The following is a 24,625-nucleotide window of genomic DNA, read 5'->3' as shown; positions in this document are numbered from 1 at the left end:
GGTCCTATGTCAGTGATACATACTTGCTCTGTTGGAGACATGAAGTTATAGCCACAGTTGCAGCTTGTCAAATCGTCTGTTGAACAGCCATGGAGGGCACATGGAGCCAGACTAGGTATCACTAATGGGTGGCCGAATTAAGGACTCATGAATATTGTTATTGAATGTATCGTTGAATATTTAGTGCCCAGGCGCCCCTCATGTATGTTTATTACCTCATGTACTCTTGGTTCTTCTAGCCCTTTTTCATCAATGTTTAACCCACACATGTTCTATTTACTAATTCTGACCTTTACTTGATGTATCTTATGAGTTTATCCATCCATTTCTTATCGTCTACAGAATTAAATATATTAAAACTATACATCAAATGTCCTAAACTCTCCCCATCTGTTATTCCTTCATCTCTCTGTGACACACTCACCTACTTTGGACATGGTGTACACTGAATAAATCTTAAAAAAATAAGCAATACCCTCTTGTAGTCTTGCCATAGAAATATAATTATTCAAACAAAAGGTTCCTGTAGTTAAATACACGTGGGAACTATTGGGTTTCTTTACTGCAGGACTTGTTAGTGCCTTAACACACTCATGTAGGGGTACCTTTCGTAGTGTTCCCAAACTTACTGGCCCATGGAACTCTACTCGAGGTATATATCTAGCAATTAGTGTTCTATAGAACACATCCTGGGAAATGCCCCCTAGGGGACTGCTCTGCACAAGGCCTTAAAGAGAGCTGGGAAATGTAGATGTTTCCTAAGGCAGCCATAGACTAAGCAGTTGATTTGAAATTCCCCTGTGTACCTTATATAGACTTCAGCTTTTCTTGGTTAGAAATAAATCTATGGGGACTCCCCTAGTGGCACAGTGGTTAAGAATCCGCCTGCCAATGCAGGGGACATGGGTTCGATCCCTGGTCCGGGAAGATCCCACGTGCCGCGGAGCAACTAAGCCCGTGCGCCACAACTACTGAGCCTGCACTCTAGAGCCTGCACGCCACAACTACTGAACCCATGTGTCACAAGTACTGCAGCCTGTGTGCCTAGAGCCTGTGCTCCGTAACAAAGAGAAGCCACTGCAATGAGAAGCCTGCACATCTCAACAAAGAGCAGCTCCCGCTCACCGCAAATAGAGAAAACCTGGGCATAGCAACCAAAGACCCAAAGCAGCCAATAAATAAATAAAAAGATAAAGTTGAAGAAATTAAGAAACAAACAAACAAATAAAACTGAAGACCTCCTCTTCCACCAGGCTGGGAAAATATTAGTTTAATGAGACCTCAGGGAACCCAGATCTCTATGAAAAGGATCTCCCTGGTATGGTTACCCTGGACTGTCAAGGGATTCTAAAGACTTGAAACTGAGTTTATTGGAGTCTCTGCATTTGTCAATAGGAAGATAGCTGACTTAATCTAGTAGACAAAACGGGGGAAAGAAGTAGAGCCGATCACAAGGCTTCCACCCTATTGTGTGTGCTCCATTTCACATCCTCTGCCCCAGCACCGTCAACAGGGAGGCAGGTACCCCCACTCCCAGCCCTCCCTCCCTCCCTGCGCTCAAGGACTGCCTTCCTGCCCCTCTTATATTGTCTTCCTGGCACCCTTCTCCCAATTTGTCTCCTGCCTAAATCCTGCTCACCCCTCAGATGGCAGTTCAAATGCTGTTTCCTCTGGCGAGCTTTACTTGACTCCTACAAACTAGGTTATGCTTCTCTCCCCATCACTTATCACAAGTGCAATTAATGTTATCTAATGATTGTCTCTGCCACTAGCTTGTGAGCTGCGTGAAAGCAGAAACTGACTAGTTCACTTTGAATTACTAGCACATGGCACAGTGCAAGTGGTTAATAAAAATACCAGTTGAGGACTTCCCTGGTGGCGCAGTGGTTAAGAATCCACCTGCCAGTGCAGGGGACACGGGTTCGAGCCCTGGTCTGGGAAGATCCCACCTGCCGCGGAGCAATTAAGCCTGTGTACCACAACTACTGAGCCCGCAAGCCTAGAGCCCGTGCTCCACAACAAGAGAAACCACCGCAATGAGAAGCCCACGCACCGCAACGAAGAGTAGCCCTTGCTCGCCGCAACTAGAGAAAGCCCGCACACAGCAATGAAGACCCAACACAGCCAAAAATAAATAAATAAAATAAATAAATTTTTAAAAAGACCAGTTGAATGAAAAACTCTATGTGCTGATACATTTTTGCTCATTTAAGTTAGGACTGTTCTGTCTTCCTGTGTCTTAGGTCAAAGTCTTCTCAATTCCCTTTATCCGAGGCTCAGATCCTCCCGTATTCATTCCAAGAAATGCCTCTCTTATCTATTCCCTGATCAAAGTAGTAGTTGGCATCCCTGTATATGGGCTAAAGTCTCTCATGTAATCTGGAGCAAAGGAGCCTTGGAAAAGCAGGGCTCTCTGTTTAAAAATGCGGTGTTCAGAGTTCCTAGTGGCCTGAGACTCTGTAATGAATAGGTCTTGTGTACTCCCAAAGGCCAGCAAGAAGGAATGGTGTAGCTGTGGGCAGCCATGAAACAAGCTGTGTTCGCAGGTATGCTGCTGACGTCACTGGGAAATAATGCTGGGAAAGCCGTTCCAGGGTGGGGCTAGCTGTTCTCTGGAATGTTGGGAACACATAGTTACACTCAAGCAGCTTCAATCAGCTCCTCCCCAGAGTAGCTGCTTGCCTCGCATCTCTCCGGAAACTTACTCACATAACCATTCCTTAGCCTACCCCAAAGTCAGCTGCTTTCAAACAGAGTATGGATGTGATTAGGAAAATGTGGCCAGGGGCAAACAGGCTGGAGGTGAGGACAGTCTCCCTCTTGTATTCATTTTCTCTGAGACAGGACTTTTTCTCAAGTGCCAGATGCCTTGAATCACTGATGGAGATCTGCATCGCAAAGGGGAAAGAATGCGGCTCTGCATTCACAGAGCTGAATTTTACCCCCTGACTCAACGGGATCATGTGATGCAAGCCCTTAGGAGGCTGTAGTGCTCAAAATATGGTAGCCGCTTAACTCTCAGGTGCTGCTTGGGTCTTCTGAGTCATCTGCATCTCCTGCATTTGGAACATCACACCGAATGAAAACGACCTGTTCACTTTTCTCTTTCTTCTGCTAGACTGTTAACACCTAGAAGAGTGCCTTCCAGGTCCCGTGGTACATTCACATTTGTTGAGTGGTTATGACATCAAGCACTGTGTGCTTTACCTGGATTACTTCATTTAATTCTCAAAACACTATGGAGTTAGGAATTATTGTTATCTGCCTTTTATAGCTGAGGAAATGGAGGCAGCAAGAGGTTAAGTAACTCACCCAATGTGACATATCTAGTAAGCGGTGTATATGGCTGGTCAGGTTCCAGAACCTGTGCTCTTTACACGCTCCTGCACCACTTCATCCTCAGTCTGTGTTTTCCTCGTTTTTCTCCACTTATCCTAATATCACCATGGAGCATACCATCCCTATCCTCGCCTCCTGTGTGGGAGGGGCTATATTTATTCTGTGATTCTCTTTGTACTAGCCTAACACAATGCCTTATAAAATCGAATGCTTTTAATCGCCTCTCCACTTGTCTCGTGCTGGGTTTAGGTACCAGTTATGCTCTTTCACAGAACATTTCTTGTTGTCATTGTCAGCCTGGATGCTAGACTGAATGGACCACTATGCAGACCCTTTATGTTTTGTGTTCTTAATGACAACCATCTGTCTCCTAAAGCAATTGAGATCTTCAGTTATGAGGACAAAGGAAAAACTGACGCTAGGCACAGCCCTATGATACTGTTACATGTCTCAGGAATCAGTCACACTGAAGCCTGGCCTTTCTACCTTTCTCAAAGGGAGTCTGGGTGAAACTGGGGTTTCCTTTCACTATTAGGTGCTCAGGCCCCATATGCTTTAACAAGTAAATTGTACATACAAAAGAGTATTACATATCTTTGGAGTTAAATAAATAGAACGAATACTCATGTATAGCCCTCACCCCACTCAATAGAACATTATCAGACTCTAACAAGTCCTCCATGTACCCATCCCAGTTGCATCTCCTTCCAACCCTCCCCCTGGTAATGCTAATATGCTTTTCATTATACAGAGTATGGGCTGTTTGAGAGCAATAATTTTCTGATGAGTAAGTCAGATGTGATTCCCAAGTACTTTGTTATGAAAGGTACTAGCAGCAAATGGATATTCAAACTTATTTTGAGGTTTCACTTTCTATTCAATCGGATGTTTTCAGTGAGCTGTTTCCGATTCTAACTTCACAACCACTGCAGCCTAATAGTGTGCTGAGAACAGATGTGTCACTAAATTGTGGTCAACATGCAAAACTGATTTTTACCACCGTGGGGGACATGTACTTTTATGGCAGTGCTGTCGGAATGCTAAGCTAAGAAGCCGCTGCCTGTGGTAAAGGGCAGGACTCAAACTGCAGGAGAGACGAGGGAGTGTGCTAGCACACCAGCACCGAGGAAACATGGTTTCCAGCAACTCCAAGTACTTCGCCATGCAGCCATGTGAGAGAACTTGATCGTTCTGAGAACTTGGTCGTGGCAGCAGACATTCTGCCAACAGCTTGATGAAGACTAGCGTGGCAACCCCTGAAGCACTGAATCCTTACAGGAGATCCCAAGTTCTAGTATTAAAAAATGTGCTTAAATAGCAAAAACTGGAAAACGATTACTACAGCCAACAGATATTTCTGAAATGGTTTAAGTTTTCATCATTTATTTCCTGCCACTAATGGACCCTATGAAATAATAATTTCACTGTCCCCTCCCCTCCACCATTACTGTGAATTAGAAACACTCATGTCAGCCCAGGACTGGAGGAAAGGAAATGCAGTTCTACCAGAGATTTAGTGATGTTTGTATGTAGCAGCTAAAGACCCCCAAAATTGGACATGATTTTCAGTGCTACTGAGTTTGTGAGAAGATTAAGTTAGGAAAGAACTTGGAGCTTTAAGGGAAATTGCTTTCAGAATGGGGGGAAAAGAAACACATTTGAGGCTATGAGGCAAGAACCTTTGGACAGATGCCCAGAAAAGTAGGAAGCCTTATTCCCATCTCCCCTTCTCTATCTAGCTTCTCTGTTTAAAAAAGGCATGGCTTCCTGTTCTAGGACTAGAATGTGCTCTCTTCTCTGGGGATTTTCTGAAGACAATTGTGGCTGCAATTAAGTGACTGGGATATTTTTCTTCACCTTTATAAGATGCAGTATAAGTTGCACCCTAGATAATATATGTGAAGGAAAGGTTAATTCTATGCTAAAACATGTTTAGAATGTTTTTTATCTCAGGAAACAAACATGGAAAATCTTCACTTGCATTCTATTTTGTTATAGTTAAGATAACCCTATAATTTATCCTTAAATCTGGGACACTTTTGAGAATGCAAGGAGGGTACTGTTAATAATTACGCCTGGACAACATAAACCAGAGTTGTCCCAGGCAAACTGGCATGTATGGCCACTTATAAGGCAATCTTTGTGTTTAATAAATATATCATCACATTGTGTAAATTTTAGCCTTCAAGCTTGACAATCTGATTTTTTTAAAAAGCATTAATAGTGATACTATATATTAGATGTGTAATCTTTTAGTTAATGCTAATACACTAAATAGAATCCCTCCAAGAAAGAATGTTCCATTTTTCCCTCCTGGTGCTTTGAGTATTTTGAGCATGATTATCTGTTTTATAGATAAGGTAAATCAGCACAGGAAGCCAGTCAATTGTACCAAATCACACTGCCAGGCTGAGCTCAAAACTAAAAACTCTGCCCTTGAATCCCTAGCAATTGTGCTGCTCACTGAACCATGAAAAACTGCATTCTAGAATTTGATCAGATTTCTATTAGGGACTCGCCAGAGGTGGAGACTTGTTACCACCTTTCAGATAAGACGTCTTGTGAAGTTTGTCAACAGGCTTCTCCTAGTTTAATCTTCTTCATCCCCCTTCTATAAAGAGCCCAAGTACTGAGTCCTGATCGTTAGTCATGTAGTTTGGGCTTTTTTAGTAAAGATTTCTTTGCGCAGTCAAGAAGGGATCCAGGTATTCATTAAGTTTAGTACTTGGGATTTTTCTGTGTTGCAGTAACTAAGCAACAGTTTCGATGTTTTAACTTAGCATGTCCTGCATCGGCAAGTTTAAAAAAAGAACTGTCAAGCCATACTCGGTAGAACCTCCCTTGGACTCTCCCACCCTCTGTACAGTTCCTGTACATCTTAGCTGCTCATCTACTACTAACAGAAACCTCTTTTGTCTCAGCCGCTCTGACAGCCTTGTCCAAGCCTTTCCCACTTTGGGGCAGCTGGATAAACAGTGTCTTCAATCATCGGTAGGGCTGAAACCAGTGATTTGATCATCCAGGACCTTTTGTAACAATTCTCACATCCATATTTTAACCTACTCTTAATGCTACACCTCTGAATATTATTTGTCTTTGTTTGTGAAACTACAACTCTCCAAGTTAGCACTTTAAGAACTGTGCTTATTCACCAGACACTAAGGATATACATTTCAAACAAACACTAGATTTTTAAAGTGAATATCTAATGAAACTTATTCAGTGACATAAACTGTGTGAAAGGTCTGCTACATAACATTCAATACATGTTAGATGGATTTGACTTTCCAGGTATACAATTTTGGAAGCAGAACTACAGCACTAAGGCCACCATGGCAGGCACGTGTAAGCTGGAGAACCTGTTCTTAGGAAAGCAGCATTCTGCAGCAAACTGGAACAGAACAGAGCTTTGTGATCGGTCACAGCTAGGATTCTCAGTTCCATAACATACCAGCTATGTGATCTCTACCTCTTAGCTGTAGTTTCATCATCTGTAAAATGAGGATTAAGAACTGTCCGTGTCTTAGAGGTTTGTTGTCTTAATTGGGACAGTGCATTTCAACAGTCAACTAGACTTGTCTTCTCCTAGATTGTGTATATCTCAAATGCAGGGTGTTAAGAGTTGCATGAGCTAAAGTATGTAAAGTGTACAGAAGAGCTATAGTTACTAGCTCCCAGGAAATGAAGCTGGGTAAGAAGTAGGACAATACATGAAGCTCAGTTTAACTTGGCCTCTTTATCTAAAAAGTTAACCAGTTGAGTGTTTTCCTAGTTTTCCCATAGCTTTGGAATCTACTCAGTCGTTAAGGGGACAAGAATAAGTCAGGATGTCTTGTGGAAGAGAAAAGGCAAGGGTCTAGATTGGTAATCAAGGAACTGCATATAAAGGGTACTGGATATCTGAGCAAAATATAATCTAGTGGACAAACCCTGTTTTGATGCCATTGTCATGTAAGGAGACCTTGGGATTTACTGTTTTTTTTTTTTTTTTTTTTTTGTGGTACGTGGGCCTCTCACTGTTGTGGCCTCTCCCGTTGCGGAGCACAGGCTCCCGACGCGCAGGCTCAGTGGCCATGGCTCACAGGCCCAGCCACTCCGCAGCATGTGGGATCTTCCCGGACCGGGTCATAAACCCGTGTCCCCTGCGTCGGCAGGCGGACTCTCAACCACTGCGCCACCAGGGAAGCCCTACTTAGCCTCTTTTAAAGATTTCCTTATCCCTAAAAAAAAAAAGGCTGTCTTTTAAATCTACCTACCTATCTTTAAGGAATGCTCATCCAAATGACCATCTTAAAAAATAAGGCCTAATATAAAACAAGGCAGAGCAAAAACTTATGTTAAATAATCCTCTTTTCTTGTGTGACACTAACACTTTAAGCATAGCTTAGAATTCTAGATGGATGGAGATTCGATTGATTTTAGCTAACCTCAACTAGGAGATGTGGTCATCTACAATAGTTAAGAATTTCAAAGCAGCAAAACTTTGTGTCCCCTCAAACACCTTATCTGTAAGTGCTATGAACCAAATTGTGCCCCTGCCACCCTAATCCGTGTTTAAGTCCTAACCTGCAACATGATGGTATTTGGAGATGGGGCCTTTATGATGGGATTAGTGTCTGTATAAAAGGGGACAACTGAGAGCTTGCTTCTCTCTCCACATGGGAGGAAACAGTGATGAGCCGTCTGCAAGCCAGGAAGAGCTCTCATCGAAACTGAGAACTGAACTAGCTAGCGCCTTGATCGTGGACTTCCTAGCTTCCAGAACCATAAGAATTTATACTGTTTAAGCCACCCAGTCTATGATATTTTGTTATGGCAGCCCAAGCTGCCATACAGTGGAACTGCTCTAGAGAAAGCAGAGAGGAACTAAGCTGACCCTGCTTTATCTCCTCCTCATTCTGGGAATCCCAGAGAACTGCAAGATACAGTATGAAAAGAAATTGTTTAATGCATCAACATAAAAACCTGCCCTCATTGAGAATACTGTTCAAATGCGATAGGAACAAACTCTATGAGAAGGCCCAAATTCTCTTCTGGTATTAGAATTCTATTGCCTTGTCTTATCTAAAATAAATGAGCTTATAGTTAGGATTCTATTTTGCAAAAGGACTGTTGCAAAAGGACTAGTGCTAAGTTTTAAAATGGTGGTAAAAAAAGAACTTGCTTGTGTCAGGTACCCAGGCAAGAATGTGTTGGTCAAAGGAATGTCATTTCACGATGGGAAACCCCCAGCTCTGCTCCAGAGTGATCTTATATTTCACTACCTATTTCACAGCTCCACTTTAGGTGGGTACTTTTAGGAGATATGTTAAGACATCAAATGCAACTTTAAAATTTATGTTTTTTTTGTCCAAAGGCAAAAAGCAGAAATCCTTTCCGAAAACAGAATATACCACAAATTATTCACTTGTTTATAGCCCCACTCACAATGGGTTTCAAGAAAGGCTAGCAAACCTTTTCCTGTGGAAAGAAAACAGCAACTATATACCAAGTTTAATAATGTGACCCTTACTACAGGCATAGCAGTATCTTTCATAAAAGAAAGCGGGGTGGTGGCAGCAGGGGCAGATAGGGAAAGTTCCCTGACTTCATGTGTAGATAACTTGGTTACAAAGCAAGGCTAGCCTTGAAGGGAGAAAAGGAAATCCTCACAGTGGACAATGTGTTGCTGAAAGATGGTTTGTGGAGGAGGGGTTGTTCCCAGGCAGCCTGTTTAAATGCCTTAGTGAATGGCAGATCACATACAGAGGGATGTCTCGGGCTGTTTTTCCTTCTCTCTTTATGACAACAAATTTGCAGTTAATCAAGCTTTGGACTTGCTCTGGGAAGCCCAGAATTGGGCTTAAAGATTAAAAGAAATGGAAAAACTGTGAAACCATGAAAATACATTTAAAAAAAAACTTTTCAGGTGTAATACACAAAAGCAAACAAGTTTATCTTAAAAAATATCAAGTATCACATCCATAGACTATTCCTAATTATAATTACGTCTTAAAGCAACATTTGTCTTTGTTTACAAATACAGCAGCAGGTGATAAAACCTAACATCTCAAACAGATTGCTTACAGTTCATAATACAAACAAATGTGTATGTGTCAAATCACATTTTAGGCAGTTTAACTTAAAATGCATAGACAATTACATACATTAAATTTGTCATTATTAAGTCAATGAAAAAAATCACAATATCAAGAAAAAATACAAAAATATCAAGGGAAAAAAATGCTTTATAGAACATGCATAAGAAGTCAAGTTTACTTAATGGCAATAAATCAGGATCTATTAATCAGTGACAGGCAGTGAAAGTGCCTTTATCCAGGGGAAAATTACAGGAAAAACATCCCATTACTTTGCACTCTTGATAGTTGCACTGACAAACTCTACAGTCTTGAAAGCATTTTCTTACTTTAAAAAAAGGTATGCCCTACTTTGTTCTTTAAATGCTCAAAGGCTAGTCTATAAATTCCACCAGCGGCAATACTAAAATATGTTTGTCCAGGTAAACTAATACTGGATGTACTCATCAATTCTGTAATGCCTCCCCCTAGGCTGTAAGCCTCTGAAAGACAGGCATTCTCTTCGTCTCTGTATCTCTGGCATCTGGCAAAGCACCTGGATCATTGACATCTGAGTGTCTGCTGAATGAATGCAGTTTTCAGATGCTGTCTGTTGCCAGAAGCTTGCATGGCCATTTCTTTAATACTGATTATTTTATTGGCAATTTTTGTTTTACTTGGCAGAATTCTGAAAATAAAACAGTGTCTGTCTTCAATACTAAATATTGCTTTATTAAGATAAAATTATAGTCTTCCCTGAAAGCCACCCACCACTTTCTATGCACGGTACAGTGGATCAGTGTGATTCATCTGAAGCAAGCCTTAACGCTTTTCAAAAACTTGAACACTTGAAGGTCTGTGCTTAGGTTGAATTTCCAAGGTTTATAAACCAGGCATTTTATAAATCTAGCACTAGATTATTCAGGGTGAGGAAGGAAGACATTGGCACGAATCTTTTGGAAGTGTAGGCAACTGATTGATATGCAAACTAGGCACAGTATTTTAACTGAAACTCTGAGTAGAGCTATGTTGATACACACGAATAGTTTCAAAAGCTGTACATCTGACTACAACAGGTAGCACTAATAACTGTGAGGTAAAAACAGCAGGGGAAAAACTGACTTCTTTCCTAGAAGATATTCTAGTATCCCATTGTAGTGGTATGACAGACCAAGGCCCAAAATTCACCCCCTTTCTTCTCTGCCCTTTTATTATTCTCTACTGAAAACAATAAACAGTAAAACTGACAAAGAATGAAGGAGGCCCTTGGGTAATTAAAAAAATGTATTGTCTATTCCCAAATAATCAATATATTACTTTACAGAAAACAGGGCTATGGAGTCACAGCTGTAAACAGCCATCTTCAAAAGCATGAAAAAGTGTCAGGCCGGGTCCAGTTCAGACAACCCAAGGCATTGTAAGCACTCCTTTAAGAAGCCTTCATTCTCGAGGACTGAGTGTGTGAATGAGGACCTAAGGTCTATACTTTAATTTTTCATTGTCATTTTTAGGCTCAAAATTTCAAAATCTAAGATTCTAACTTCAGAGACACTATTTCTCAACACATCTCAACTATCTCCATCAAATTTATCTTAAAATTCCTGCTCTGAAAGTCCAAATGGCAGCATATTCCGTACTTCATATCCCTTTAAGACCAAACATACTTTCTAACAAGCAGTCTCTTCCACAAACCAATCTCAGCCTAGCATAACTTGTTTTAAAAGCAACATTATTCCCTTGTAAAGACAAAAACCTTCTTAGATGCTTTCCTCCATTCCTCCCTTGAAACAACTTCTGCTTTTCTTAACTCCACCCTGAACCTAAAAATACCTTTTGCCCCCAAGTACCCACAAGAATTGAGATGCCCCTCCCTCAAGTTGAGAAATGATGCTTGAAAATTAAAAAGAATGTAAAAGTAAATTCTATTCCCTTTGATTTCAATTCTTATATTTAAAAAAAATTTCCCAAAAATCAGTTGGAAAATCCTCAAAAAGCCAAGTTTAAAACGGCAGTATCATCTAGGACACACTGGGCAGTATGGGTCACCAGCAGTTGATATACTTATAAGGGGTAATAATTCCAAATCTTGTATTCATGGCCCTTTAAATCCTTTAGCATAAGATTTTCTCTGATAGTAAATGGTCTCCACAATAAGAGATTCCCAAACTTGCTACCTATTCTTCTTGTAGTCAAACGTTATCCTCTCTAGTGTTAAATATTTTATCTAAAGCCAGAGTTGTCAACTTATTCCAAGGTAGGACAACCAAAATAACCAAAAGGAGAGATATCTTTGCTGCCATCTCACTTTGCCTTTCATCCCTCCAGAGTTAGCTGACATTATGATATTGATTGATAAGTTAAGCTATGACACCTTCTAAGGCTACTGCCTTATAAACTGAAGGCTACAACAGATTCCAAGAGTGTTGCAGATAGCTGCCACTTGTCCCTGCAAAGAAGTGAAAGAAAGACTGTGCCACTATGAAAGGGCTGTCTAACATTCCCCAGTCTGAAAATATCTGAACAGATTAGTTTCAATTCTGAAAGCCTGAATCTATCATCTACTTAAGGGAGGCCTAAAGACTGAATGTTCCTCTCAAAGGTGACAATCTTGCTTTCTTAAAAGGAGGTAGCTATCAAACCATTAAATTGGCAGCATTTGGCATTCTTGACATTTTAACTGTAAGAGAAATAAACTACGAAATATTTTATTTCTAAGCAAAGGTAAGAGCTCCAGCATAAATCTCTCATATACTGGTCAAGAAAGTCACAATACATTTTAGGAACCTAATGAATACATTCAAAATTTGACAAATAACATGGTCAGTTCTATCCCAAATCTAAAAATCGGATTTAAAGATAAGGTGCCAAAAAGCTATTCTGGAGGTTACAAACACCACTTATTTTTAAGTAACACAGTCACACTGCTTTAAACTCAATTGCAGAGATCTACACTTTATGATTATCCTCAGTGTCACAGCTAGAGAATAATTTTTGAGGATGGCACTCATTCTTCTACCTATTTACCTGTCTTACCTGTCAACAAATACAGAACTGAACTGTCAGCCATAAGCACGTTACAAACAGATCCAGGAAAACTATGCAAGAGACGATGACATAGCTTAACCAGACTCTGAAAGACGTAACGTGTTTCGATCACGCTTGTACAAAGAGAACAGTCATGTCTGTATGACTAAGGTTCTCTAAACATAACTTCTGCGTTTGTGATAGACCCCTAGAGTGTGCCAGTTTTCTGCATCAGGATGGAATGAAGGGAAGTGCTCCTTCTAAAGAACCGAGGGGGAGGGGACTACAGGAAGACTCCTGTAGAAGAGTGTTTTGTAGGACTGCAAATTACTTGTTACTATGAAGCAGTTCCTAGGGTCTCTTCTAGTTTGAGGTTCAAGACAAAGGAGAGAAATATTTCCGTCCTTGAGCTCTTTCCGAAGTAATATGGACACATCATAATCTATTCTACAAGTACAAAGAGATCACCAATTCTCTAAGAATATAATTTACATATACATGTTAGCCTGCATTAAAAAGAAAACAGTTTCCATAAAGGGCAGATTTTAGAGCTGTATGACCCATATGGCTAAAAATAAATCAGGTGGAACTCAAAATGAAGTTTTTACTAAAAGCTCAAGGATAAAAATGAACTCAACATCTGACAATAATTACCAAGTTTTAAAATGTATATCCAAAAGATAACCTCAGAAGGACCAGGTTTATTTATCCTATAGATAGAGCAGCTCAAGATGTTGAGAGGCATCATTTGTTTAAATTATGACAATGTGATTGTTTTCAAAGTGTGTTTATTTAGGGGAAAAAGTGATAAGTATTTAGTTTCATAATTTAAACAAATCGAAAATTTGTTTTAAACAAATTGTATCAAAGAGCTATTCAATATACTTAATTACTTTAACTTTCCATAAAAGCCGAATAAAAATCACATTTGAATGATTTACTTTTACATTTTTATCTGATTGTTTCCATCAGATGTACTATACATCCAAGCACAAGAGGCAGATATCTTCTGAGAGGTGCAAGAGTTGTTCTTTCATGAATGCCCTCTAAGAATAGTGAAACAGCAATTTTTATATATGCATTCAAGTGCATATATATATATGTACTTCAAAAAGCAAAGCGTCATCTCTTCATCCATTGTTAACTTAATGGTAAGACTGCAATAGAAAAAAGAAAAAGTAAACTTCTAGATTTTGTAAATGGAGTTGATTAACTCCTTGCTGTGGCTTAAAATAAACTTATTGCTTAATAAAGCCAAACAGCTAATCATCTCACTTATTCTGGCATACAATTTACAAAAATAATTTTTTAAGACAATATATAGAGAGCAAAAAGTTACACTAATGAAAAGAAGTTTTAGGGGCACTTTATTAAGGTATTTCTCCTTTACAATTGAGGTGGATGTTTGATTAATCTGGCTGGAGATCTGATTAGCAATTTGTTAAGAATAAATAGATTTTTTCGCCCCTATGGAGCATGTGACTTGGCTCAGTTCATAGGGAAACAGGGTGCTTTTCTATTTGGTCATACGCCCAAGAAAGGGTCCTCAACTAAGATGTCAACCCTACTCCAGCCTGGCTGACAGTAAAGCACACAGCATTACATATAATTGGCAATGCAGAGATTGGTATAATCTTGAGATCAGTACTGTTAAGGATCTAACAAAACGTTGGCTGAGAAACACTATGGACAGTTGCATGAAAGATGGGCAACGTTACACATTCACTGCCCTGGATTCTCTAAAAATCTACCTCTATATCTAGCCAGACTGGCAGAGATTACTTTTAGTGAACTTGTGCTTTGGTGTGATGCTATAAAACAGTACTGAGAAATGTTAAAAAAAAAAAAAATCCAATGAAACACATCTTTGAGTTTACCTCAAGGATGCTGTTGAGGACACTGCTTACTACATTACAAAGTCTTTGGGGATATTTGGGGAATTTTTCTATTTTTAGTACCAGGAATATTGTTTTCATCCTTTTAAATGCTTTACCTAAGTTTACCTGAAGTTTGAAAGTTACTCTTTTTTAATATACACACACCTTTTTAAAAAAGGTTTAAAAGCTTTCTAATCTTCCATCCGAAAGTGGAGACAATCTTTCAGTTGTGCTTATGGGACTATTACTGCATGTTAAATAACAAATTAAACACTCACATGGGGGCCACCGGGCATCGGTGGAGCACCGGAAGGTCCTGAAGGCACTTGAAAAGGATTGTTGGGACTGGGATAGAGTCCTGGTGTGGGATATGATCCTGCAGGGGCAGGATATGGCGCTGGTGGTCCCCAGGCTCCTGGTGGAACAGTGCCCCATGGGACAGGTGGTGCAGCCCCTGGTGCTTGGGGAGGAGGAGGGGCGGGATACGGCCCTGGAGATGGATATGGCATATTAGGGGTAGGATACTGCCCTCCCATTCCTGGTGCCCAAGGTCCAGAAGACATGGATCCCCATGGACCTAAAGGACCAGCTGCAGCTGGATCTGTGGGCGCACCATAGGGTCTTGGAAGCTCTGGAAAGGGCATATTTGGTGTCGGATATGGCCCTGTGGGGCCAGGGCCTGGCACAGTTGGGGCTGGATAAGGACCACCAGGTGGGGGGCATGATGGTCCAGAAGGAGGAAAGGGTGCAGGGGGTCCTGGAGGTGGTCCGGTGGGAGGCACAGAGGGATACATTCCTGTTGGTGCTGGTCCAAAAGGCACAGTGGAGGGTGTTGCACTTGGTGGGAGTCCAGATGGCACAGAAGGTGGAGCACTTGGGTTATTCCAAGGGTTGGAACCTGGCCAGCCTTGAGGAGGTTGGCCGGGTTTTGTATTGCTCACAGCAGAGGTTTTGGCAGGGGAGTGTTCAGGTAGCGCATCTGCCAACTGGAATACAAAACAGGCGTGTCTTACTGACCTTATTCAGGGACAAGCAATGCCAAACATAATTACAAACCCATAAAGGATAGTAAGCTATAGGGTCAGGGATTCTTCAAAAGCCAAGCTGTTCAGTTTTTTAAAAAACAACTCATTTAATACAAAATTTAGGAGTTACCTCAAACAGCAGCTTTACAATGCAAATTCCTCAGAGAAGCTCAAGTTTTCTAAATACAACTGATTAACATAGTGTGATCTCGATCCTGGCTTTACCTCAAACAAGTTATATACCCTCTCTGAGCTTCAGTTTCCTCATTTTCAAAACAGTTTAGGGTTAACCTGAGGCCTAAATGAGATAACTCATTTAATGCACTTAACACAGTGCCTGGTATGTAATTTTCAATAAATGTTGGCTATTATTAACACTATCAGGTTAAAAGAGAACAGAAGTAACCCTTTAAAAAATTTTTTACTTAAGGATTCATAAAGAAATAAATACGACAGAATGCATTTTCAAACATAGCTAAGTAAATTAGGGCAAATCATCTATCAAAATCACATGCTAAAAAAACAAAAACAAAAACCAAGAATCACAAAATGCATCTCTTTTACATTGGAAGACTTAGGGCCCACAGTTAGGACCATGTCTTTTTTCTAAGAGCCAAAAAACTTATGAAGAGTAAATGCATCAACTTACCGAAAATTCATCAGACATTTTCCTAAAAACAAGACCAAACAAACAAAAAAAAAAAAAAAAGAAAAAAAAAGAAAGAAGGAATATTTCAAAACCAGTGTTTAATTTCTTATATATTCTTTAAGGAACTATGCATACACTATTTTTACTTAAATGGAATCTTAATCATTTATATAATGATTTTCTTTATATAGGAAAAATTTCCATAATAGTTCATACACCTCTGTAAACTTCATCCCTTTTTACTGGCTGCACATCATATAAAAGTGATCCATAATTTAGTTTACAGTCTCAAGTTGGTGGCAGTTTAGGTTGTTCACAGTTTGAATTGTTTTAAACAATGACACAGTGAACATCTTTAAACACCTATCTTTTCGAGTCTATCACCAGGAAAAAGTACAGAAGTGAAATACATAGTCAACAGGTAAAGTCATCTAAGATCCATCTCAAAAAGCCCATGCCAATTTACACTCTACCTTTTTAAAACTCCTCTTCACCACTGGATGTTATTAAATTTATAAATCATTTTCCATTATTATAGGTTAAAAATTGGCATCTTGTTTTAACTTACATTTCTTTAAGTGGAAAGTAGAGCATCATTTAAATTTAATACCACATTTAGACTTCTTTTTCTGTGAATATGCTCATGCCCTTGGACCACTTTTATCAATTTTTATAACTGAAGTATAATTCACTTTCAATAAAATGCACGGATCAGTGTTCAGGTAAACAAGCTCTGACAGTTGCATATGCCCCTGTAACCATCCAAGACAGAACATTTCCTTCACTCCATAGGTTTACTCATGCCACATTCCAATCAATTCCCCTTTACCACTCAGCAATCACTTTCTTAGTTTTCGCTTGTTCCTTGACTTCACATAAGTAGAATAACACAGTATGAACTCTATTTTGACTTTGATCATTTTACTACTTAGTAGTACATCTTTTTTTTAATGCGTTGTAAGACATTAAGGAAATTAGATGTCTGTCATATGAGACAAAAAAAAATTCACCTATGCCTTCTAATAGTACTTCTATGGTTTAACTTGTTTAAAATCTTTCTGTTCTTTCAAACAACAATTACTGAATAATCTATCTTATTTCAACAGACTTGACAAGCTACTTTTTTAAAAAAATTTATTTATTATTTATTTATTTTTATTTTTGGCTGCGTTGGGTCTTCGTTGCTGTGCATGGGCTTTTCTCTAGTTGCGGTGAGGGGGAGCTTCTCTTGTTGCGGAGCACAGGCTCCACAGCGCAGGCTCAGCAGTTGTGGCGCACAGGCTTAGTTGCTCCACAGCATGTGGGATCTTCCCGGACCAGGGCTTGAACCCATTTGACAAGCTACCTTTAACACATTATACAGTTGCTATTGACAACAAACACTGTATATACATACATACACACATATATGTAAATATATCATGGAACAGGCACCATGCTAAGTGCTTTAGGTGTATAATCTCGTTTAATAGATGCAGATTCTATTACCACTCCCAGTGTACAGCTTGAGAAAAGGAAGCTTAGCAAGTTACCCTGTTTAAGGTCAGAGCTAGTGACAAGCAGAGAAGAGATTCAAATCCAGGTATCGTCTGACTGCAGAGCCAAGGCTCTTTTTTTTGTTTTTTAAATATATATTTTAAATAAATTTATTTATTTTACTTATTTATTTTTGGCTGTGTTGGGTCTTCATTGCTGTGCATGGGCTTTCTCTAGCTGTGGTGAGCAGGGGCTACTCTTCTTGGCGGTGTGTGGGCTTCTCTCGTTGTGGAGCACAGGCTCTAGGCACGCAGGCTCAGTAGTTGTGGTGCATGGGCTTGGTTGCTCCGCAGCATGTGGGATCTTCCCGGACCAGGGCTCGAACCCGTGTCCCCTGCATTGGCAGGCAGATTCTTCTTTTTTTTTTTTTTAAATAAATTTATTTATGTATTTTTGGCTGCATTGGGTCTTTGTTGCTGTGCGCGGGCTTTTTCTCTAGTTGCGGCAAGCGGGGGCTACTCTTCATTGCGGTGCACTGGCTTCTCATTGTAGTGGCTTCTCTTGTTGTGGAGCACGGGCTCTATGTGCGTGGGCTTCAGTAGTTGTGGTGCTTGGGCTTAGTTGCTCTGTGGCACGTGGGATCTTCCTGGACCAGGGCTCAAACCCCTGTCCCCTGCATTGGCAGGCGGATTCTTAACCGCTGCGCCACCAGGGAAGCCTCCAGAGCCAAGGCTCTTAACCACCAAGTCATAGAGCCTCCATCATTTCCCAAAGGTATTGTGAACTCTATTCTTTCCTACTGATCCACACTATAACATCTCATCTTATCAGGGCAGCTTTAAATTTTAAACAAATTTTATGACCTACTATTACTGTTTATTTCAGATTTTCCTGAATATTTTCATGCTTATTCTTTTCTAGATCATTTTGTAAAAAAACAAAACAAACAAAACACAACAACACAACAAAAAAACATTAAATTTACAGATTAATTTAGGGGACATTTCATACATTTAAAGTATAAAATATTCCCATTCAAGAACAAGGTATGTCTTTCTAGTTCCCATCACTGTCATTTATTATCACTCAGTAGTTATTTTTTTTTAAATAAATTTATTTATTTTACTTTTGGCTGCGTTGGGTCTTCATTGCTGCGTGCGGGCTTTCTCTAGTTGCTGGTAGCGGGGGCTACTCTTCGTTGCGGTGCATGGGCTTCTTATTGCGGTGGCTTCTCTTGTTGCGGAGCACGGGCTCTAGGCACGCGGGCTTCAGTAGTTGTGGCACATGGGCTCAGCAGTTGTGGCACATGGGCTCAGCAGTTGTGGCTCATGGGCTCTAGAGTGCAGGCTCAGTAGTTGTGGCACACGGGCTTTGTTGCTCCGCGGCATGTGGGATTTTCCCGGACCGGGGCTCGAACCCATGTCCCCTGCATTGGCAGGCGGATTCCCAACCACTGCGCCACCAGGGAAGTCCCCACTCAGTTTTTAAAAATCAAGACTCCTACACATTTTTTGAGTTAGATTTCTAAATGGTAAACGTTTTCTTGTGGTTGTAAATTGGTTCTTCCATTATATTTTCTAATTGGTTGTTCATATATGGGAAAGCCTTTCAAATTTTAGTGTGTTACTTTTGTAAGCAGTGACATTATTGAATTATTTTATCCTGAAAGTCTCTCAGTTGACTCTCTGGAATCTGCAGATAAAGGATTATGTCATTAGCAAAAAATCATTTTACCTTCTCTTTGCAGTATTTACACCTCTTTTCTCTTTGGCCTAAGCTAGGACTTAAACAATGAAATATTAAATAAGATAGTGTGAGCACAGCAGTCTTCTTCTCAACTCTCCTGGCAATGCTTCTAATGTTTATATATGACTCATTTTTAGTTTTGAGATTTAAAAAAAATTACAGTAAGGAAGTTTCTATCTATGCCTATTTTGCTAAACTTATTTATTCCTATTTTGCTAGTTAAAAATAAAAAATCCAACACTGAATTTCTTCAGATGATTTTTTTTGGCATCTAATGAGTTGATCTTGCAGTTCTTCTCCTTTGTCCCATCAATCACAATATAGTTACATATATATTGCTTAATATTGAGCCATCCTTGCATTTACAATTTTATTATTTATGATTTGGTTATCATGAGGAATGATAAAGAAAATGAACAGGAAGCCTACTGCTGCAACTGCTATAACCCTGCTCTTAATTCATAATATTAAAAAACACATCATGAATGTATAGCAAATACAATTACCTAGTCATTCCCATGTTAAGGTTTGTTTTATACTAAAATGTCACATCACACAATAGTAAATTCTTAGGACTAAAGTTTATCCATGCACAAGTTTAAAGTCTACCTAAGACTAACATTCTTTTCAAACAGGGTGAGCCTTTTCGAAACAGAAAATAGTTCTGTATCAAAGTTCACACTAATTCTGGAGCAGAAAACCTAACCAACTAAGCAACTCAATGAATTTCACGTGGTCTTACAGTTTGCGTTTTCAGAATTACTCATCTCCCTCTTAGTTTTTGAAAAACTATAGTTAATTAATCATAGCATTACATTAAAATATATTCCATTAGTTAATAATATCAAACTGATTCACAACTCTGGCTTTCAAAAGTTTAAATTCAAAATCAAATCCTGGAAGACAGAGGAAATAATAAAGCCCTGACCAAAGGGATTAGAAATAAGTCACTTCCTGTTCTACAGAACTGCATAGTAAAGTGACCTGCTCTCCATGCCTAGAATAAACAGTGTTCATATTAATTGGAAACATTCCAATTTATTACTTGGAGAATACTTTCATCATAAAAAGGTTAAAAAATAGAGTTGGGGGCTTCCCTGTTGGCGCAGTGGTTGGGAGTCCGCCTGCCGATGCAGGGGACGCGGGTTCGTGCCCCGGTCCGGGAGGATCCCACATGCCGCGGAGCGGCTGGGCCCGTGAGCCGTGGCCGCTGGGCCTGCGCGTCCGGAGCCTGTGCTCCGCAGCTAGAGAGGCCACAACAGTGAGAGGCCCGCGTACCGCAAAAAAATAAAAAAATAAAAAATAGAGTTGGACATCACTATTCCAATATGAGAAGAGTTGCAGAATGTAAAAAAAAAACACCACAAAAACCCCTAGGTTTTCTTCTTTCTTTTTTTTGGCCGTGCCGTGTGGCTTGTGGAATCTTAGCTTCCCCACCAGGGATTGAACCTGGGATCCCAGCAATGAAAGTGCCAAGTCCTAACCAATGGACAGCCAGGGGATTCTCCAAACCCTAGATTTTCTAAAAAACGATTCTCAAACATATGGATTATGCTAATTAAGATGAGGCCAATGCAACCTTGAACTAGGAAAAAAAAGTGTAAAATCAAGGAAGATTTTAATTTTCTTTTCAGAATAATCTAAAGCTATCACTTCCAAAACTTTCTGTTAATACTTTATGGCAGTACATGTGTGAAGAATAATCACTGTATTTTTATTTTTTTAAATTTTTGGCTGTGTTGGGTCTTTGTTGCTGCGTGTGGGCTTTCTCTAGTTGTGGCAAGCAGTGGCTACTCTTCATTGCGGTGCATGGGCTTCTCACTGCGGTGGCTTCTCCTGCTACGGACCATGGGCTCTAGGCGCGTGGGCTTTAGTAGTTGTGGCACGAGGGCTCAGTAGTTGTGGCTCCCGAGCTCTAGAGTGCAGGCTCAGTAGTTGTGGCGCACGGGTTTAGTTGCTCCGCGGCATGTGGGATCTTCCCGGACCAGGGCTTGAACCCATGTCCCCTGCGTTGGCAGGTGGATTCTAAACCACTGCGCCACCAGGGAAGCCCAATCATTGTATTTTCCGAGGAGCAATTTTAAAACAAGAGTACAAAATTTCTTTCAACATGCACTAGAAAAGTAAAACATTTCTGTAAGCGTATGGCCTTTAGAGTAAAAATGGTAATTCCATCATGGGGAGGTTTAAAAAAAGTTGAACTCCATAAATTACTAGTGACTATTGGAAAAGGAATATTTCAACAGGCCATCAAATTGTAGTGGAGTCATAAACAGTATGGGACTACACAGTTATGAAACATGGACACCAATCCTTTTATCTGAATCTTTTGACAAAGGCAAACTTTTTAACAAGAGACCATCTTCCCATCAGCAAAACAGTTATAATTCCCGACTACTTCACAGATAAGTAAAATATTTAATAATCTACAGTTATAAACAACACATTTATTAAGAGTCACTAAGGGAAATCAGGATTTTTGCATGGTTTTGTTTAGTATGGAGAGAGGATACAGTAGTGGTAATATATTGTACTGAAAATATAAATTTTGAATGAGCATATAGGATAAATTTTAGTATTGGCGTTTATCAGATACACTCTAATTTACATTTGGGCAACTCAAGAAATTGGGGATCTACAAGTTTTTGAACATTTTAAATTACTTAAAAACATGTAATTAAAAAATTTTTTTTCCCACAACCTCATGTCAGCCGTATTTTCTACACTCAGATACTTATTGGAACATAGGTGCCAGGTACTGCGTTGGGCCTTGGGGAAATGAATAGTATTGCGTGGAATAAACGCTTAAAGGCGTTCACAGTATGGCGGAGAACTACCATTTAAACAGTAGGTTACCTGGGATAAGCGCAGGGCTCTATGGGAGCACCTCAAAAAGCTCCTAAAGGAATCAAGGAAAGGAGTATCAGACAAGGAGTCCCGAGGAGTGGTGCCTTTGCAGTCTGGGAGAACAATGAGGTGAAGAGCTACGATAGGCCCTAGGGAAAGGAGAAGTTTGTGCAAAAGCTGAGAGGGGGACAAGGGATCTGTGGGAAGTGTAAGCCAGCAGTGCCCAACCTTTTCAGCACCAGGGGCCGGTTTCACGGAAAACAAATTTTCCACGGAAGCGGGGGTGGGGGGAGGGGATGGCTCAGGCGGTAATGCGAGCGATGGGGAGCGGCAGATGAAGCTTTGCTCGCTCACCGCAGCTCACCTCCTGCCGTGCGGCCTGGTTCCTAACTGGCCACGGACGCGCGGGTCCGTGGCCTCGCGGTTGGGGACCCCTGGTGTAAGCACTTCTAATTGGTTAGAATGTAGAAAATGGAGGAATATGAAAGCCTTAGCAGAGAGTCTCTAGACCAAGGTTTGAATGTCTCTGAGTCAGCTCACCTGAATGAACCTGTTACTTCAACTATAAAGAACGGACCAGTAACAGGAGAGACTAAATGGGACTGGTAAATCAAGTGCCTATAATAAAAGTGCCCGGAAAACAGACACATTATCTTGTCCTCCTCTGTGTGTGGGCATATTGCTTATGGTTAAAAAGAGTGAACGCCAATAGTATGACAGACTACGTAACACTGCACTTCACTGGCTGGCTCTGAACAAGCTGAGCTGTGCAAACCCCAGAGGTGAAAGTAGACAGGAGTAGCATCCACTTCATAGATTTGCTGTGAGACTTACATAATAAACAACTCTCTTGGTCACTGTCTGGCACATAGCGAAAACTCAACAAATGTTAGCTTTTACAAATTGCTACGATAGGTCCACAAACCTTTATCTACAGTTCTTAGTTCAGAAACCTCTAAAAATGAAAGAAATGCTCCCAGGTCTGGCATAAAACTTACTTGGTGGCAAAACCTGACCTGAGGCTATTTTACAGTTTCCATTAATTCTCCCCTATTCGCTGAACAAATATTACTGTTGGATTAGAGGATGCTGCCCCGACTCTGCTGGTGTGATCTCTCATCTTTGCACCTTATTGTCTTTCTAAAATCTAAAGATAAAATCCAAAGATTTCTGAATTCCAAAACACACTGGTCCCAAGGATTTCGGTTAAGGGGTTGTCTCTGGGTCTCCGTTCCTCCTAGAGATGGGAAAAGGACATTCTAGTACACACAGCTCAAGTTTCTGAAACAAACTAATTTTGAATAGGAGGTTCAAGACACCAGTAGCAAGAAAAATGTCTGTTCTCCCTGCCCAAAGAACACTCCTAAACAAAGAACTTCTGAAAGATTTCTGAAGGCTACCTTCCCCTGTAATGAGGCCCATACAACCACCACGTGTACGAGTATTTCTTTAGTAGCAATGCTATAAAAAAATTTTTTTTCAGTCAGGTGAGTACGATTCGATGCTCCAACATTAGAATCCTCATTTATTAAAAGCACTACGCTTGGTTTTCAGAAGAAAACGGTCCAAAGCCACCAAGTGCTCCTAAATCCTACAAAAAGGGAGTATTACAGAACTCAACACTTCTCATCGTTTCTGTCATGGGTATTCATCTAAGGTATCTGCTAGCAACTCCTCTAGAAAATAATGACCAAAACGTCACAATGCGAAAAATCTTAAACTAGCGTCACAGACTCCACCAAGAATCTGTTTAGGCCTCCCTCTCCCTTTCATTGGAAATTACTGAGTGGGGGAGGGGGTCAGGGCCAAGGGGCGGGAGGCCGGCAGCCCTAAAGGGCCAAACGAACAAAAGGAGTCCGGGATCAACCGGAGCGAACCGGCCTCCGAGCGGGTCGCGCCTGCCCGGGAAGGGGTGGGGGAGGGGCCAGGCCGCTCCCCGCCCCGCCCCCAGCCAGGCCTGACGTCACGCGCGGAGAAACCCATCGGGCGCGACGTCACCCGCCTCCGACGCCTTCTCCTTGGGGGGCGAGAGGGCCGACATCCCGCAGCCGGGAGGAAGACGACAGGGAGAAACCCTTAGCCCCCGGCCCCCAAAGAAGCGACTCAGGCATCTCCGTTACTGCGCCCGCGTCCCGCTTGGGCGTGCTCCTTTGCTCCCCTCCACGACCCCGCCAGCGCCGAGGCAGCCTCACCCGGCAAGATCCGAACCCGCAGCAAGGTCTAGAAGCGGCGATGGGTCCGAGGGAACTGATCGCTGAAGAACTGAGCGCAGCCCGACCGACAGCAGCGGCGACGGAGATGGGGGCGGCAGCAGCACCAGCAGCGCGCGGCTCCTCCTGGCGCCGGAACAGGAAGCGCAGAGCTTCGAGCGCGCTGCCCCCGCCCGCGCTCCGCCTCTCCTCTGGTCGGCCGGGCCCGGCCGCGCGCGCTCCCTACAGGGCCCGGGTGGCACTGCGGCCCGCCAGGCCCCGGCGGCGCGGCTGTTCCTTGCGCTCGCTCCCGGGCGGCTGTTTTCTCTCGGTGGGCGGGAGGAAAGAGCCCCGATGTTCCGGAGTTCTGAGCAGTCTGGAGGAAACGCCAGTGGCC

The 24,625-nt window shown here is 41.3% G+C and overlaps 1 protein-coding gene across 1 annotated transcript; it reads right to left on the bottom strand.

The window, feature by feature from the left end:
- Positions 1-8,867: 8,867 nt before the first annotated feature.
- Positions 8,868-24,390, bottom strand: MAPK1IP1L (mitogen-activated protein kinase 1 interacting protein 1 like). Its single transcript, XM_027111300.1, has 4 exons — positions 24,232-24,390; positions 15,971-15,992; positions 14,575-15,282; positions 8,868-13,576 (listed from the first exon to the last, which is right to left on the bottom strand). The coding sequence occupies exons 2-4, from the start codon at positions 15,986-15,988 to the stop codon at positions 13,565-13,567; spliced, it is 738 nt and encodes a 245-aa protein (XP_026967101.1). The 5' UTR covers positions 15,989-15,992; positions 24,232-24,390; the 3' UTR covers positions 8,868-13,564.
- Between the last annotated feature and the right edge of the window lie 235 nt (positions 24,391-24,625).

Source organism: Aethalodelphis obliquidens, unplaced genomic scaffold (assembly GCF_003676395.1).
Source record: "Aethalodelphis obliquidens isolate GAN/ISIS:26980383/991018 unplaced genomic scaffold, ASM367639v1 scaffold10, whole genome shotgun sequence".
In the NCBI taxonomy this organism is placed as follows: Eukaryota; Metazoa; Chordata; class Mammalia; order Artiodactyla; family Delphinidae; genus Aethalodelphis; species Aethalodelphis obliquidens.
The sequence above is the reverse complement of the archived record's forward strand: the minus strand, read 5'-3'. Positions and strand labels throughout refer to the sequence as shown.